This window comes from Macaca nemestrina, chromosome 10 (genome assembly GCF_043159975.1).
Source record: "Macaca nemestrina isolate mMacNem1 chromosome 10, mMacNem.hap1, whole genome shotgun sequence".
Lineage (NCBI taxonomy): Eukaryota > Metazoa > Chordata > Mammalia > Primates > Cercopithecidae > Macaca > Macaca nemestrina.
The window spans coordinates 136,001,880-136,019,344 of NC_092134.1; the positions used below are offsets into that span (position 1 = coordinate 136,001,880).

At 52.8% G+C, this 17,465-nt stretch overlaps 2 protein-coding genes and 1 non-coding gene across 3 annotated transcripts in view; 1 reads left to right on the forward strand and 2 right to left on the reverse strand.

Moving 5' to 3' along the window:
* The window catches only part of LOC105484224 (calsyntenin 3), a 28,012-nt gene extending 25,420 nt beyond the window's left edge, over nucleotides 1–2,592 (reverse strand). The window contains exons 1-2 of the mRNA XM_011745675.2: nucleotides 2,459–2,592; nucleotides 18–140 (exon numbers count right to left, since the gene is read on the reverse strand). Of these exons, the coding sequence (XP_011743977.2) occupies nucleotides 18–140; nucleotides 2,459–2,522 (187 nt within the window). The 5' untranslated portion in view covers nucleotides 2,523–2,592. The remainder of the gene's footprint in view (nucleotides 1–17; nucleotides 141–2,458) is intronic.
* Nucleotides 2,593–2,708: 116 nt separating this feature from the next.
* Nucleotides 2,709–9,420, forward strand: LOC105484225 (retinol binding protein 5). The gene is made up of 6 exons (XM_024793554.2): nucleotides 2,709–2,848; nucleotides 3,148–3,439; nucleotides 3,872–4,428; nucleotides 4,712–4,890; nucleotides 8,373–8,474; nucleotides 8,930–9,420. The coding sequence occupies exons 3-6, from the start codon at nucleotides 4,356–4,358 to the stop codon at nucleotides 8,981–8,983; spliced, it is 408 nt and encodes a 135-aa protein (XP_024649322.1). The 5' UTR covers nucleotides 2,709–2,848; nucleotides 3,148–3,439; nucleotides 3,872–4,355; the 3' UTR covers nucleotides 8,984–9,420.
* Nucleotides 9,421–14,250: 4,830 nt separating this feature from the next.
* On the reverse strand, nucleotides 14,251–14,360 carry LOC112427154 (U6 spliceosomal RNA). The gene has a single exon (XR_003018624.2). It is a non-coding gene; the product is annotated as a U6 spliceosomal RNA (small nuclear RNA).
* Between the last annotated feature and the right edge of the window lie 3,105 nt (nucleotides 14,361–17,465).

The window sequence follows — 17,465 nt, forward strand, 5'->3', positions numbered from 1 at the left end:
CCCCCAATCCCAATTACCTGCATAGCGCAGCGGGGCATCCTTGTCCAAGGCAAAGAGTGGTGGGTTCAGCAGGACCGTGTTGTCATTCTCCATGACGATGCCCTGGTACTCTGCCTCAATCCATGGCTTGTGCTTGTTGGCTGGCCCCAACCCAGGGAGAGGAGAGGAAGCACCTGTGAGCAGGGCCTCTACTCCCACAACAACCCTTGTTGACCCAGACAACTCACACCTCAGCACCCTCACCCTTTCCACCCCCTATACGAGCACCTTACAGGAGGAGGGTGGTTGAGGACAAGAAATCAGCTACTAAAGGAGTCAGGGGGTCTGCGGAAGGTCATAGCCTTCTCCTATAGTAGGGTAGACAGTTCCCATGGAAACTACCTGCCCTGGGGGTGAGAAGGAGGGGATCACTATCTCCCTGGGAACCATGGTCAGGATGTGGAGAATGTTCTTTAGGGATTTCACATGCTAGAGAATGGAGACTGGGAACTTCAGGGAGCAGTGGTGGGCCGTGAGAAGGCCCTGGAAAGGGATGGGATAGATTAAGGACAGAATTGAAACTAGAAAAAGAGGTAGAAGTTTCCTGAGATCCTGATTGCTTATCCTCCTCCTAACTCATTTCAATCCTGATTCCTTCACTCTGCACTTCTCCCAGCCAAGCCCCAACTTGAGGCCATTCTCCCAGAACACAGGATGGGGAGAAAGGAGAGAAGTGAAGATATATAGGACAGAGGGAGGGGGCAGAGAGGGGCAGGAATGGAGCAGAGGAATCAATGCCGAGCAACTGGACCCAGCAGAGCCGTCATCCTAAGGGATTATCGGGCTGGCCTAGAAACATGACAAATCCTGTCCCTGCTTCCCACCCCCACACCCAGGAGAACACATTCGAAACCGGCACATTTCTATGTCCTCCACCAGACCATCAAACCACACTCCCTGAAACCCACTTTTTATACAGAACTCAATCCCAGTTCTTATCTACCCCACCCCTCTGCCCTTCAACCACTAGCCAATTCAGAATGGATGCGGGACTCATCAGACTCCCAATCTCCCCATCTTCTACCAGATTCAGGCTGGTGAGGGACTGTGGGGAAGCATATTTCCTCCTCTTCCACATCACCCCCCAACCCAGCCTCCACACTTGCTCTATCTAATCCCATCAAGCCAACACCCAGGCTCCCAAAGCACACCCATGAGGCAGAAGGAAACTGAGTCACCAAAAGGAACCTCATTCCCTGTATCTCATGGTGAGCAAGAAACCCTGATTTCCATTCTCTCCTTCAACCACACCCCAGCAAGCCTGTGGCATGGGAAGGCTTTCTTACTGATGACCACCATAACCCCTTCCTGAATGCTGAGGAGAAAGCCACAAGATGGTGCACAGGAGGCGGTACAGGAAGTGGCAGGAGGCTAAGAGGGGAGGCTGAGGTCAGAGATGCAGGAGAGGAACAGAGCGCCATGGAAGGGCAGGGCTGGGCGCCTTCTGCGCAGCTCCCGCTCCCACCCTGCTTGTCTCCCCAGGTCTCTGAGCCTCTGTCTCCTCTCCTCCTGGCCCCCTGCGGTCTCTGCATTTGCTCCCTTTCACTCCTAGGCTCCTGGGCTCCTCCTTGACTCACTCTTTTCCTGACTTTCCTCTCATTCTTCCCTCTTTTTTCTGCCTCCACCTTTACCCTTTTCCATCCCCTCCTCACCCCCTCCCACGCCTCATCTCCGGTCTTCTCGTTCTCAGCTTTCCCTCTCACTACTCATTTAGCGCCCCCCACACACCCACTTCTGCCCTTTCCTGCCAGTCTCCATCCGTTTCCACCTACCTGAGCCCTCTGCCCGCAAGGCCCCCCACCCCCCACGTCCTCCCTCTCCGTCCGTCCGACAGCCCCGCCCAGCTGAATGTATCCGCTGTCTGCCAGAGAGGGCAGCTCTGGTAACCCACAGCCCAGCTGATGCAGGCATAAGGGTATGAATGCAGAGGCACACGCAAAAACATACGTGCTCCGAATTGCTGAACTGCAGCAAATACTTTCTCCCCAGGATGGGATGGAGGCGAAGCAGATGGATCTGCCACACACCCTTAGCATGCGCCAGTGAAAGGGAGAGCCGCTGGGAGACGTTTGTCACCCGCTCGGGGGCAATCCTTCCCAGACCCGAGGTAGCCACCGGCGTGTAGAAATTGGGGGAGGGGGAGAATAGAGACCACAGGACTGCAATGGAGACCAAATGGGAGCAAGATGACCAGCAAGAGAAACGCATGGGTAGAGATGGACCGGAAAGGAAGGTGTAGCTGGGAGGAAGAGAGGGAGAGGAGACGGAGCAGGTCTGAGAACATGGATGGGAAGGCGGGTGATCAGAAGAGGACCAGACACTTGTCAGGTGCCAGGGAGCCTCGACACCTTCCCACCCCTACCGCGCACGGCGCTGCCCGACACCCCTCTTTCAGGACCCCCACCCCCACCTCACTCACCTTTGTTACAGGAGCAGGACGCGAGCAGAGAGGCCAGCAGAAGGGGCAGCAGCAGGAGGGTCATGGTGCGGCGTGGGGCAGGGCAGGGCCAGGCGTTTGCCTCCCCTGGGAGCCTCCAGCCTGCGGATTCCACCTTGCGGGAGGGATACAGGGGGTCTCTAAGGAGCGGGGGACAGCAGGGCAGGGACCTAAAGGAGCCTACCGCCCACACGAGTCCATAAAGCGGGCCTGGGCAGATCCCAATCTGGGTAGCTGAGGCGGGGGACTTGCAGTGGCTTCCAGTTTCCCCCAGCCCAGCGTCCTCACTCTCTCACTCCCACCCCAACCCCGCTACTGCAGGATGACGTCAGCACAGCCGGGCAACGATTGATGGCGCCGCCGGCCAATCAGGTGACTGGGGGGTACCAGGTGCTGCAGCGGGGGAGGGAGCCAATGGGACTGGGGCGTCGGGGCTGGAGAGCTTCAGGGCTCCTTCCCCTGGCTGCAATTTGGGGGAGCCGAGGAACTGCGGGGGCTGGGGAGGAAGCTGGAGAGCCACGGAGGGGGTGGGAAAGAAGAGGGACGTGGGGAGAAAGAAGCCAGAAGCCAGGGGGTGGAGAAGAGAGACGTCAGCGGGACCTGAGGGCGGCCAGGAGGGGTGGCGCCGCGTCACCCCGCCCCCCAAACTCTGCATTAACCTCTTTCCACAGCCCCTTCCATCCACAGATCCCTGCTGCGTGCCCTCTGGGAACAGTGAAGTAAAACCCTCAGTCTGAGTCTGAGAAATCCTGGCATTTGTAGCCAAGGTCTGCGAGGAAATCGCAGGGCGGTAACGAGGCTCTGGGACCCGAGGAGGGATAGGACGTCGTGCACCCCTCGCGCGCGCACCTGTAGGGACCGGTCGCCTCCTCCCGCCTACCTGCCTCCCTCCTTCGCCCCGAATTTCACCTTAAACCATGATGAACCAAGCCCAGGGGATTATGAAGCCCGGGACGATGGCAGGTTCGAGACAGAACTGGGCAGCTGGGGGCGGGGCACAATATTATTTAGGCGCCTCCACCCCACCTTCACAGAAATACATCTGGAAAGCATGGGCTGTCCTAGGGCTGGAGACTGGGGGTTATGGTCTCATCGATGACTCAGAGGGAGAGAAAACCCTCAGGGTCCCAAGCCAAAGAGAATAAAATTCTCCAGAATAGCCAACAAACTCCTCTCTGGCTGTCTGTTCCGGACTTTGAACTCAGCAGCCCTCGGGCTCTGCCTCCCTCCTAAAGGCTCGTTAGGACCAAGAGTCTGGAAAGCCACTTTGGGGTCCCAGTTGAGCACATTGCCTGAGGGAGCTTTGGGGGCCAGGCCTACAGGGTGCTCTTCATGGTGGCTTCTGGGCAGCTGGCTGTCCTCACCCCTCCCCTCACATCTTCCAACATCACTCAGTCCCAGGATCTCAGGATATTGCTGGAACTCATCTCCACCTCACACAGCCAGACCAGCCTCAGGTGCCTCCCAGGAAAGACTGACCCTCAGGCCCTGGGAGGGTTCCCAAGCCTGCCAAAAATGAGGTGGAGGCCAAAACTGGCCTTTGGATGGTTCGAGTTTTGGATGACTGACAGCCCCAGATCCTGCTCCAGGTTCTTTCCTCAGGAAAAGCCAAGGTCAGACACAACTTTGCCAAATCCCTGCCCCTTCTTCAGGCTGGAGACACCACCCCCAAACTCACCATAGAGGGAGGGAGAAAGTCTGATAGGGACTCTTATTGCAACAGGGCCCCAGCCTTATAAAAAGCCCTGGTAACCAGGCCGTTACACATCCTGTCTCTGTGTGTGCCGGCTGGCCTGAGTCTCTCAGCCTCACCTGCCAGACAACGCCCCCTCCTTCCTCACCCTGTCTCCTGTATTCTCCTGAAACCTTGATCCACACAATGCCTCCCAACCTCACTGGCTACTACTGCTTTGTCTCACAGAAGAACATGGAGGACTACCTGCAAGCCTTAAGTAATGTCTTCGCCCTCCCAGACCCCTGTCACTCCCTTTCTCCCCTCTTTCTTCCTGCCTCTTGGTCCCATGGAGAAGAGGGAATGCCCGGGGTTGGACACTGTGGAAAGGCTCAGGAGGCTGGCGCCTGACCTGGGATCCATTTCTAACCAGGCATTGGTGGGGGGGGTGAATCCATAGTCCCAGACCCAAGGAAGGGAAACTCACAGCCCTGAGGGGCTGCTGCTGGCAGAGGAGCTCCTGGCTGGCTAGCAGCACCCCTACTAAGAGGCAGCTCCCACAGACATCAGCTTGGCTGTGCGGAAGATCGCGCTGCTACTGAAGCCCGACAAGGAGATCGACCACCAGGGCAACCACATGACGGTGAGGACGCTCAGCACCTTCCGAAACTACACTGTGCAGTTCGATGTGGGAGTGGAGTTTGAGGAGGACCTCAGGAGTGTGGACGGACGGAAATGCCAGGTACGTTTCCCCTGGCTGGGCGGTGGCCAGAAGGAGGCATCACAGGAGACTCCTAACAACATGGGGCAAAACAAAGTGACCTTCCCCAGCCAGAGCAGGGGGGAGGAGGGGAATGGTCACCACAGCAGGGAACGCAGTCCCCAGGATACCAGTCTCCAGAACTAACAGGTCCTGGTGCTCCCCGTCTCTCTCCCACTTCTTCCCTGCCCTCTCTTCTCACCAGCCCAAAGGGCAAAGAACAGGGACACCCAGACCGAAGAGCAAACATTTGCCCACTCTCTAGCCTGTGACACTGTTGGTCACCCAGAGTCTCTTTTACTTTAGCATCAATAACTTCACTCTCCTGCATTTCTTTCTACTTCTTACATATTCCTTCTTGGCCTCTTTGCAGATCCTAATCCTCCTATTAATTCTTTAAACTGGAGTTTTCTCCCCAGAGTTTTGTTCTTAATGTTTTCTCCCTTTTGTCTGCCCACTATCCATAGGCTAAATCATCTACACCCATGCCTTCTGCTTCCATCTATAGGCTGCCCTTGGCATGAATTCTCCAGCCAGAGCCATCTCCTGAGCTCCAGGGCAATGTTTTCAACTGCCTACAAAATACAGTTGGCCCTCCATATTCATGGGTTCTGCATCCACAGCTTCAGCAAACTGCAAATGGCAAATATTTGGGAAAAATAAAAATAAAAAAAAATACAAAATGATACAAATAAAAAATAACACAGTATAGCAACTATTTACAGAGCATTTGCATTGCATTAGGTATTGCAAGTAATCCAGAGATTATTTAAAGCATATGGGAAAAGGCTGGGCGTGGTGTCCACCCATAATTCCACCAAAAGTCCACCCATAATTCCAGGACTTTGGGAGGCTGAGGCAGGCAGATCATTTGAGGCCAGGAGTTCAAGACCAGCCTGGCCAACATGGTGAAACCTCGTCTGTACTAAAAATACATAAATTAGGCCGGGCGCAGTGGCTCACGCCTGTAATCCCAGCACTTTAGGAGGCCAAGGCAGGCAGATCACCTGAGGTTGGGAGTTCGACACCAGCCTGACCAACATGGAGAAACCCTATCTCTACTAAAAATACAAAAAATTAGCCAGGCATGGTGGCACATGCCTGTAATTCCAGCTACTCAGGAGGCTGAGGCAGGATAATCACTTGAACCTGGGAGGCGGAGGTTGCAGTGAGCCAAGATCACGCCACTGCACTCCAGCCTGGGCAACAAGAGCAAAACTCTGTCTCAAAAAAAACAAAAAAACAAAAATACAACAATTAGCTGGGCATGGTGGCTCATGCCTATACTCCCAGCTACTTGGGAGGCTGAGGCAGGAGAATTCGACGTACTTGAACCCGGGAGCCAGAGGTTGCAGTGAGCCAAGATCACGCCATTGCACTCTAGCCTGGGTGACAGAGCAAGACTCTGTATCAAAATAATAATAATAAAGTATACAGGGGAATATACGTAGGTTCTCTACAGATACTAAGCCATTTTATTCAGCAGATTTGGTGGGGTGGGGGTCCTGGAACCAATTTCCATTTGAAGGCCCAAGGTCAAACTCAAATTCACCGTCTTCCTATCCAAATCTACCCCACTTTTATATCTACTGTCTCCACTAATGGCAATAATCAGCCAGGCCAGAGACCTGGGAGTCATAATCAATATCTCTTGTTTCCTTACCTCTAGGCTCCTAGCACACACACACACACACACACACACACACCCCACCACCACCACATCTAATTGGCCAAGAAACCTTTGTAACTTTTCTGGATTACCCAGTATAGCAGCTGCTAACTTCAGATGGCCATTGAATACTTGAAATATAACTAGTCCAAATCTAGATGCTGTAAGTGGACTTTCAGACAATGCCAAATAAAAAACAAGCATTTTGGAAATGTTTATATTGGTTGCATGCTGAAACAATAATATTTTGAATATTTTTGGTTAACTAAAATATATTATTTAAATTAATTTCCCCTATTTATCTTTACTTGTCTAATATGGCTCCTGACCCATTTTATTTCTGTTGAGCATCACTCTTCTAAATGGCTCTCCTGTGTTCCCTCCTAACCTTTCTCTATCACCACCCTAATTCAGGCCTTCATTTCTCACCTGGTGCCTGAAATTGGTTTTTTGCTTGTTTGTTTGTTTGTTTGTTTTTGTTAAAGTTGGGTTCTCACTGTGTTGCCCAGGCTGGTCTCAAACTCTTGACTTCAAGTGATTCTCCTGCCTCAGCCTCCCAAATGCTGGGATTAAGGGTGTAAGCCACTGCACCCAGCTGGTTCTCAGTCTTAACCCTCCTCTAATCTGCATGCTGTAGCCACAGGGTCTACCTAAAATATAAATGTGACCATGTCACTCTCTGACTTACACCCTTTCAGTGATGATCTATTACATTACATCATCTATTACACTTAACTCAGCATACAAGGGGTCTCTGTGAATCAGCTCTTCAATTGCCTGCAACACATATACTCTAGGTTAGAGCCCTTCGGAACTAATTGCCTTTCTCTTTTACCGCTATTTCTAGCTGTTTCTTTCCTTGCTAGAAATTTCCCATTCTCTCCAATCTAATTAACTCCCAACTTCCTTAAAGATTTCACTCTGCCTGCCCCACTGCCTGGTGTCACAGTTACCTATTTACTGCTCCTCTATCCGTTCAAGACTCTGAGCTCCTTGTTTGGGGCCTCTCCTATGGGAAAACTCAGTAAGGTTGATTGAATGCTCAGGCCCAGAGGGGTTGACTCTTTATTTCTAAGGATACTTCAGCTGTTCTTGAAACCGAGAAAGAGGAGAAATGAGATTACCTGGTAGGATTTCCAACCAATCTCTCTTTTTTCTCAAAAGTCCCTCTAGGTCAGCCAGAAGTATCCAGAGAAAAAAGTCTCCATTCTTCATAAATGCCCTCCCCAATTTCACCTCTACTTATTCTGCTACCACCCCTGCTCTCACCCAAAGGTCACTGTAGACAACTTTGGGCCCCCCTCGGTGACCTTTAGGAGTGGGAAGCTGGGTGTGATGGTTCATGCCTATAGTCACAACACGTTAGGAAGCCATGGCGGGCAAATCACTTGGGCTCAGGAGTTTGAGTCCAGCCTGGCCAACGTGGAGAAATCCTGTCTCTACTAAAAATATAAAAATTAGCCGGACATGTTGGTGCATGCCTGTAATCCCAGCTGCTTGGGTAGGTGAGGCATGAGACTCACTTGAACCCAGGAGGCAGAGTTTGCAGTGAGCCGAGATCCTGCCACTACACTCCAGCCTGGGTGATGGAGCAAGACCTTGTCTCACCAAAAAAAAAAAAAAAAACCGAAGGGGAAAAGGGAGTCCTGCTGAATCAGAGCAGCTCCCTCGCTCAGTGGAGGGACTGGAGCAGACAGTATCTGCTGCGGAGTAAAAGGGGAGCCCACTCAGAGTGAGTTGGGAAGCATTTTGAGCATCCTGCCTCCCAATGTCTTTATTCCCTCTTTCCCTATAGACCATAGTAACCTGGGAGGAGGAGCAGCTGGTGTGTGTGCAGAAAGGGGAGGTCCCTAACCGGGGCTGGAGACACTGGCTGGAGGGAGAGATGCTGTATCTGGTAAATGGGGTAGGGGCTGGGTGTCTGGGAGAAGGGCCTCCAGCTATGAGGCATTCCCTTGTCCAAATCAGATAGGTCCACCACTCTTCCCCCAGCCCAGCCCCACTCCCTGTCTAAGGAATTGACCAGGGAGGGAAAGCAAAAGCACTGGGAGGAGTGGGGAGAGGAAGAAACAGAGTGGCCAAGGTGGGCCCTGGCTACGAGTCATATGAATGCCCATAAATCATCACTGGAGCAATGGAGGCTTCAGCCATTTCACATCCCCTGACCCAGCCACCTTCCTTCCTGAGGGGTGGAAAGTTGAGGATGTGGAATAATGATACAATTGCCCATACATCAAACACTGAAGCTGCTGTATCCGGAAGGAGTAAATGGAGGTCAAGGACCTTGACGAAGGGGCTCTGGCTGGCAAAAGCCCTCTTTCTCGCTCCCCCTTACTTCCCCTCTCTCCCCAGGAACTGACTGCAAGGGATGCAGTGTGCGAGCAGGTCTTCAGGAAGGTCAGATAGCCAGAGAGGAACTGAGGCCCCTCCAGACAGCACCAGCCCACAGACCCTCCTGCCGTGCCCCCTTCAAGCCCAGATTGTGCCAGGTCAGCTGTCCCTGCCTCTGGCCACCTACCCTCCCTCTGGGTCCCTCCTCACCCCTCCCCTTGTTAATTTGTAACTTGCAGCCCCCAGGCCAAAGTCCTTTCTCACACACCACTGCCCAATAGTGACCTCACTTCCAGGTCAAGGTCTGGCCTCCCAGATGAAAGAAGCAGGCAAAGGGAAGGAACCCCTGAGAACAACCAATGTCCCCTCCCTCCTGTCCATTTGACCTCTTCTTTTCCTTCTAAGAAAGAACTAAGCTATAGGCATTTGGCGATTAGTGAAAATTCTATCCTGATGGACTTCTGGAAAACTGTGACTGGGGTTCAAGAGTTTAAACGAGGGCTACCGGCAGAGACTTTTTGTCCATTTCTTTGTCCTTATTCTCAAGAAAGCCTCATGTACTCAACAAAACCAGGCCCAAGACACAGCCCCACCCACACAGGGTTCAACGGACCCCACAGTTCTGACATCTGAAGGCATCTGGCTATTTGATACTTCCATCCTATGTGCTGGGAAAGAGGGATGGGATGGGGTAAGACCTTTTTCCAATGCTGGGGGAGGCGGGGAGCTTCTGAACGGTGACCTGTCTGCTTTGGGAAGGGCAAGCAGCAAGAAAGCCAGAAAAAGCAGAAAAAGGAAGTAGACGGAGGATGCGAGGTCAAGGAATAAAAGACAGGAATACAGGGGTCTGAGGGCATAGGAGGGAGAAGCCCAGCAGTCCTGGCTATAGGGACCCTCTGCTGAAAGGCCAGAAAGGCTGGAGACCAGAGATAAAGAGGAGAGCTGAGGACAGCAAGGGTCCCAGAGTCTCTGCCTTGGAAAACAGCCCAGAAGGGTGGAGCTGGCTCAGGGACAAGGCCAGCTCCAGACTCGGGCCTCCTCTCCACCTCCAGGGGCCTTGGCTCTTTCAGAATAAAAGTCCTAGGGGGGCAAGTGTCAGAGAGAAGAGGGCTCAATGTGAGGGTGGGAACAGAGCCCGGGGGAAGGGTCGAGGGAGTTGGAAAGTCCCTGGCCCTCATCAGATGAAGACTCTTGCCCCATCTTCCTGCCATGGCTGGGCCCCCCCATGCACACAAGACAGTCACTAGGGCTCTGGCCAAGAACTGGGCGTGCGATACTGATCCTACCACACACTCTGGAATGAATTTGGAATAGAAAAAAAAAAAAAAAAAAAAGGAACTCGGGGTTGAATGGAATATCCTATTCCCTGCCCAACCTCTCTGCAGATGTCCCCAGTAGAGTGGAAAGCCCCTTCTTCGCAAAGCCAACCAGCAGAAGCTCTGAGGGCTGCTGGAATCCACCTTGTCCCATTCCAAGGCACAGGAGGATGCTCCGTGTGTACTCACCCATCGCCCACATCTCCAGATCAACAGTGTCCTCGCTCTTGAGTTTACAGCGCGCGTCCAAGCCTCTTCCCACAGGACGGTCCTCCATGCCCTTCAGTGACCATGCTGGTCAGTGGAGTCTTGGCAGAGGCCTTGACTCAGGAGCTTGTAGGCCCCCATGGTGGGTTTTTCTAAGTATTCTTATACATTTTAATTTTTCCCCCAAAGTTTGACACTTCTTACCATGGTGGTTTTAAGACCCAAGCTAAAGTGGGTTCAGTCCCTCAAAGCTCCCAGTGATGTAGGCGTCCAGATCATGACCACTGCAGGTCCCCATCCTCCACTCGACCACACTCCTCCAGGGGCCAGACCCCACCAAGAGGCCTGGAGACCCCCTAACGGAACACAAGCATCAGGAGTGGACTATGCAGCTTCAGAGGCATCTCCAAGAGGGTGGCAGAGGGGAGGGGACCGCTGTGGGAGGCTGGAGCTGCTGTTTCCCCTGCGGGCAGCAGGGGGCGCTATGCACCGCAGCAGAAGCCAGGGATCCTCCAAATTCAATCCTCCCTCCTCCACCACCTTCTTGGATATTCCATTCCCACCACACACACACACACACACACACACACACACACACCCCATGTCCTCGTCCTCACAAGACCCTTACCCCTCATTCAAATCAGGTTCCACCCATCCTCGGAAGGAAGAGATAGTCTCCAGTGGGAACAAGATGTGAGTGGAGAAAGGGCAGGGGAGGGGACAAGGGCCACAGACAGGTGGGTCGCACACCAGACCCTCCCAGGGACACACAAAGTTGTGGAGTTGACTTGGTTCGCCAGAGTCTTAAACCCCAGGGATATGATCAGGAATCCAAAATGTTTATTTCCATATGAGATGGAATAACTGTGCTCTCTAAGTCAGCCCAATGCAGGCCCCTGCCCCACTCCCACTCCGCCAGGTCCAGATTCTGGCTGGAACTCCAGATGGTCCTTGAGAGTCTGTAAAGACCAAAGGTCAATTCAGAGCCCTCTCCCCAAAATAAACTGAGCGAAAGTGGATGGGGAGGGTGGGTACAGGTGTGTGTCCTGTGAAGCAGAGGACCATGTGCTGCCCAGGACTTGGGCTCCATCCCACTGGGGATCCCAAGAGGAGGGAGAGCAACAACGTCTAGCCGTGTACCGCTCCCAACTGCCCACCTCTCCCCTCGGCCACCACCTCCCACATGACCCTGACTCCTACGTGCCCAGGCCTGTATGTTGAAAACGAGCTCAGGTAGAAGCAGGAAGTGCCTCAACTCTAAAGCACAAAGGCCATCCCAGCCAGGGGTCCAATCCTGTAACATGGTTGGACCACTTATTGGCAGCAGGGAACCCCTAGAGGCCACCACAGATCCCAAGATCCCAAGAGACAGCAGAGGCATGGCCATTTTGGTCCCTTTCCCCCACCCTAATGTCACTCCCTAAGATGCAGGAATCACATCTGGTCTAGTCTTAAGTACCCCAAGTAAGAGGCCTGGTACCCCTAGCATGCAGAGGACAGAGATGAGGGTGGGGGCTGCCCCTTCCCTCGCCCTCACCCCCTCCAGCGGCTCCCTGCTCTTCCACAGGATGCGATTCCTCCCCTAGAGCCTGCTGCTCCCACCTGGCCTGGGACCAGGACCACTTTTTCTTTTTCTTTTTCTTCCTTTCTTTTCTTTTTTTTTTTTTTTTTTTTGAGACAGAATCTTTTTCTGTCACCCAGGCTGGAGTGCAATGGTGCAATCTCGACTCACTGCAGCCTCCACCTCCCTGGTTCAAGGGATTCTTGTGCCTCAGCCTCCTGAGTAGCTGGGACTACAGGCACATGCCACCACGCCCACGTAATTTTTCTGTATTTTTAGTAGAGACTCGGTTTCACCATGCTGGCCAAGCTGATCTCGAACTCCTGACCTCAAGCAGTCTGCCCACCTCAGCCTCCCAAAGTGCTGGGATTACAGGTGTGAGCCACCGCATCAGCCATGAGGCCACTTTCATAACCCCCAACCAGCTGTCTGGGAAATCTCCCCCAGCTCCCTGTCCCTGGGGTAACGCCCTCAGTCATCAGAGTATCCATGCTGTCAGGGTCCCTGGGGGCTCACCCTGCACATCCTGGGGCTGTGTCCATGATTATGGGCAGGTGGGAATCAGGGAGACCTTGTAGGTACAGCAGGAGGTGAAGGGCAAGAGGTGAGGAGACCTAGTGGGCAAATCCAGGCACCCTGTGAAGGACTCTGATATAACTGACCCAAGTTTGCATGGAGGACAGAAAGAAAGAAACAACAGTGGTAGCCAAGGCCTCTGAGGCCAGGGTGCAAGCAGTACCCAGAGAACCCTGCCTGCCCAGGGGCCAGAATCAGCAATCTCCAGGCCCTCACCCTCTCCCCAGGCCTCAGCCAACAGGATGGCATTGCTCTGTGGGAACCTGTGCTCCATGCTGAATACGCACTCCCACTAGAGGCCACTTAGGTACCAGGGGGATAAAAGGTAGCTGACCTTCCACACTCACCTTTCCAGCAAAAACAAGAAGGACCTCCATCTTTCTCAAGGGCTTCCTGAGCCACCATCTAGCTGGGGGTGAGCCTCCTGCCTCCCCCTACCCCACCCTTTCCCAAGCTGCCTTCCCTCTGCCCTCATTTTACTCTGGCCGCCAGGGAGAGGAGGCAGCTCTCAGAGCCTCTGTTCTGTTCCCCATGGGCAGTGAGTGCCCAAGCAGAGGGTCACCAGCATAGCCAGGCCATTGAGTTCATGGACAAATCACTTGCCTCAGAGGCTCTAGAGGAACCTAAAATGCCACCCAAAATTGGGAGGCAGTGCTGCATAGTGGCCAGGCATGAAATGCCACCTATCAGTAGCTGCAGGAGTATATACAAATCGCCAGCCTTCAGCAAATGAGCCACATCGACCAGCCCACAAGGCAACACCAAGAGCATTTCCCTCCTGCTGGGAATTCTGTGAAGACTGCACGCACGCTCAGCAGAGGACCTGGAGTGGAGTGCGCCCTGACAGATGCTGGCTATCATTACTTGCACTACTTCCTGCCTCTTCACCTGATGATTGAAATTCTCTTAACTAGAAGCAAAGCCTTGTATTCTTCAGTTAAGGACAAGGCAGCAAGTGCCACTACCCTTGGGGTTACACAGTGACGTATTTACACCAAAGTGTAAGTGACGCATACCAGAGAATGGGGGCTAGTGTAGCCATCATCTTGCTGTCCAGGCAGGTAAACCATCTGGGGGTGACAAGAATGAAGGGAGCTGCCTCCCCAAGGGATCCATATCCAGAGTCTCTCATTGCACCCCACTCCCCATCCCCAGAGAAGGATGCATGGGCTCCCCAGGACAGCACTGCCCTCCAGAGCCCCTGCTGCAACAGCCACTCTAGCCTTCCCATCCATGGAGAGAAGGCTTCAATGCAGGAGAAAAGGGATGTGCAGGGTCAGCTGTCCAGCCCAGTACTACTGCAGTGATGGCTGCACAGTCATCAGCTCCAACCACCCCAACCCCCCAGCCCTTGGGACTCCCCCATCCCCCACAGTACGTACTGAAGCTATCTCATTCAAGGTGCTAGGCACCAGCAGCAGAGGCCACATCCCAGGCCTGGACTCCCCCAGTCACCAGCTGCAGGTACTGCCACTCTCCCTTGACCCTCCCAGCTGCTCCCCTCATCCCTATGACAGCTGAATACAGGAACCAGCGCCCTCACCCTACGCTGGAGATTCCTCATGCTTCCCTCTTCTTGAGAGACCTCCACCTTCCTGCCCCTGGTCTCCTGCAGGATATCTCGCCATCTTTCTTCTTCTTCCTCTTCCTCCTCCTCCTCCTCCTCTTCTTCTTCTTCTTTTAAAATTTTTTAAAAACACTTCATGAATTTGCATGTCATCCTTGCACAGGGGCCATGCTAATCTTTTCTGTATCCTCCCAATTTGAGTATATGTGCTGCTGAAGCGAGCACATCCTATTATCTTTCTACACTAGCAGAGCTCCAGTTTCCCCTCCATTCACGCCTCAGTTTGTACCCACACCCCCGCCCTACAGATGAGTCGTAGATGGAGGGTCTACCTCAGTGTGAATGGAACAGTTTTTCTTCCACGCGAGTGTGCATATCCCACACGATTCTGCTTGCATGCACTTCTTCAATGTACGGTGTGTGTGCCTATTGTCATGTGGCCTCTCCATGTTCTGTTCTATAGAATTGCTGAGAGCCAGCATCTTCCTTTCCCTCTTTGTGCACAGAACTACAGCTGTGGCATCTTCCTTGACCCAGGCAGGTGGCACAATGCAAAGCTAAAGACACCGCTCGAGGAGTCGTGTAACCTCAGGTGAATTCTTTCACTTCTGTGTGCCTGTTCCCCCTCCCAGGCCTGGTCCTGATCCACCTTCTGTCTTGTCTTCCACACCTGCTCCTCCCCTTGGATTCCTCTCCCTTCCTGGCTGTTTTCAGAAGAGGCTCGCTCATATCCTTGACCCAGCTGTAAGGAAACTATTGTCACCCTTAATGCAACTAAAGCTTATCCTGCTGGGTCCTCACTGGAGCAAGAACCCACAGGGGAAAGGGCAGCCAGGTGGCAAAACCCCACCCCAGCCTGTCTCCCACCACTCCGTCTTTTCTGAGAAGCACAGGTGGGACAAGGTGGGCCTCTTGCATGAGGGTTTATTAAAGTCTTGAAGGAAACAAAAGGGAAATAGAACAGAGAGTAATACGCACCTTGGTTATCTGAGACACAAATGCAGCCTCAGCCATAAACGTACTGAAGGAAGGGATAGTCCAGTGTATAACAGAAACGCCCTGCTATTGGCAAGCAAAGCACAGATAGAGTGAATTTAAAGAGTCCTTTACTAAAGGACTTTGTTTCAGGACGAAAGACCCCACAGAGCCCACAGGGTGTGGGAGATCTGGAACTGGGATCTCCAGGCTCTGAACTTGTTCTGTTGGGCAATCTGCTGGTGGAGACCTTGTCTTCGAGTGTCGGGATGCACACTGTGGTCTGCCTCCCCTAGGTTGCAAAGGGCATTCTATCTGGGACTTGTCTTCCCTGCCCATCTGCTCTTCTTTTCAACAGCTTCTTGATTCTTTTGAAACCTATGCTGTCTTCCCAAAGCTCTACCCGCTATTGTGTTGGCCTCCTGTAAGCCATGCTTTGATCCGTCCAGTCCTGCTCTTGGGTGGGATGAACGAGAGGACTCTACAGATCTCAAGGTGGAGGAGGAGAGGGTCAGAGCCCCCAAAGGCACTCGGATTCGGGTCAATGCACCTGAAATACAAGCACACCCAGCAAAAATAATATCCTGCCAGCTGATCGTCTGCATGTATTGTACTAAAATAATACATCTACTTCTATGAGAACCAGCATCCGAGACAGCCACCAACAATACCCGCTTCCCAGTATTCCTGTCCTTGTGATGTCTCCTTCCACATCGTACCAGGATTGTCTGTGTGACCAATGGAATAAGGCAGAAATGATGCTATGTCACTTCCAAGGCTGGCTTATAAAAGACACTGCAGCCTCTGCCTTGCTCTTTCCATCTTGGGTCACTCTGGGGAAAGCCAGCTGCTATGCCACGAGGACACTCAAGTGTCCTTATAAGGAGGGCCACGTGGCAGGGAACTGAGGCCTCCTGCCCACAGCCATGTGAGTGACCGTCTGGAAGCAGACCTCCAGCGCCAGTCCTGCCTCCGGAGGACTGCAACCTGCACCTGGACCAAAGCCTTGTGAGAGACCCTGATCCTAAACTACCCAACTCAGCCACTTCTGGATTCCTGACCCACAGAAACTGTGTGAAATAGTACATACTCGCTGTTTTAAACAAAATGTGGGGGTGATTTTTTACAAGCAGACAGATAACTGAAACATAGTCTTAACCTTGATTTTCATTGCAATGACCCCATCCTGACTATAGCCTCAATATTCACTAAGTGGGCAGAAGAATGGGGTTGGGGTGTGGGGGCAATAGATGACTTCAGGCAGTAAAAACGTATCCAGCCACAAAAAGCTATGACTCCACCCTCAGTGCTCGCAGCCCTCCCATCCTAGCTCTAAGCCCACACCACTCAGCACCCACAGCTCAGCGTCTGCCCTTCCACGAGTCTAGAGTGTGAAGTTCAGAGGCGGGCAGCTGCCCCCTTCTCTTCCTCTTTGAGGGACCTGAGTCCTGTCTGAGGACTGCCTCTCCCCTAGGTAATTGTTAAAAGGAATGTCCAGCATCTTCAGATGGTACCCTGCTCCTTTCACAGTTGTGTGACCTTACTCTGTGGCTTCAAAAGGACAGAGACATCAGAATACAACTCAATGTGCCTTGCACCATTAGACGGCATGAGTGACCAGACGTAGGGAGGATATATCAGACAGCACCGGATCTTAGCTGGTAGGAAGTTGATTGACAAGTTCTGTGGAGGACAGAGCAGCAGGGCCCTGAAGTCCACAGCGAGAAGGGGAAGATGGTGTTCTAGACACACCAGCAGGGAAGAGCCAAACCTGGATGGTCAGTTTGACCTCCCAGGGTAAGGAGCCTCTGGGTCTTCCCTACCCCTCTCAGGACCACCCCAGTGAAACTAGAGCTAGAGGGTTCTTTGCTGAAAAGAGGGTGAGTGAGACGGAGAGATGCAGATGAAAGGAGGCTTTGTGCAGATGCCATCAGGTTTTGCCAAATCTAAAGCCTGGAAAAAGGAGGACACCCGCTGATAGGATTTGGCTCTATGTCCCCACCCAAATCTCATGTGTAATTGTAATCCTCAAGTGTTGGAGGAGGGGCCTGGTGGGAGGTGATTGGATCATGGGGGCAGTGTCTAATGGTTTAGTGCCATCCCCCTAGTGCTGTCTCCCGATGGAATTCTCATGAGATCTGGTGGTTTAAAAGCGTGTAGCACTTCCGCCTTCTCTCTTTCTCCTGCTGCCATGTGAAGAAGGTCCTTGCTTCCCCTTCGCCTTCCGCCATGATTGTAAGCTTCCTGAGGCCTCCCAGTCATGCTTCCTGTTAAGCCTGCAGAACTGTGAGTCAATTAAACTTCTTTTCTTCATGAATTACCCAGTCTCAGGTAGCTCTGTATAGCAGTGTGAGA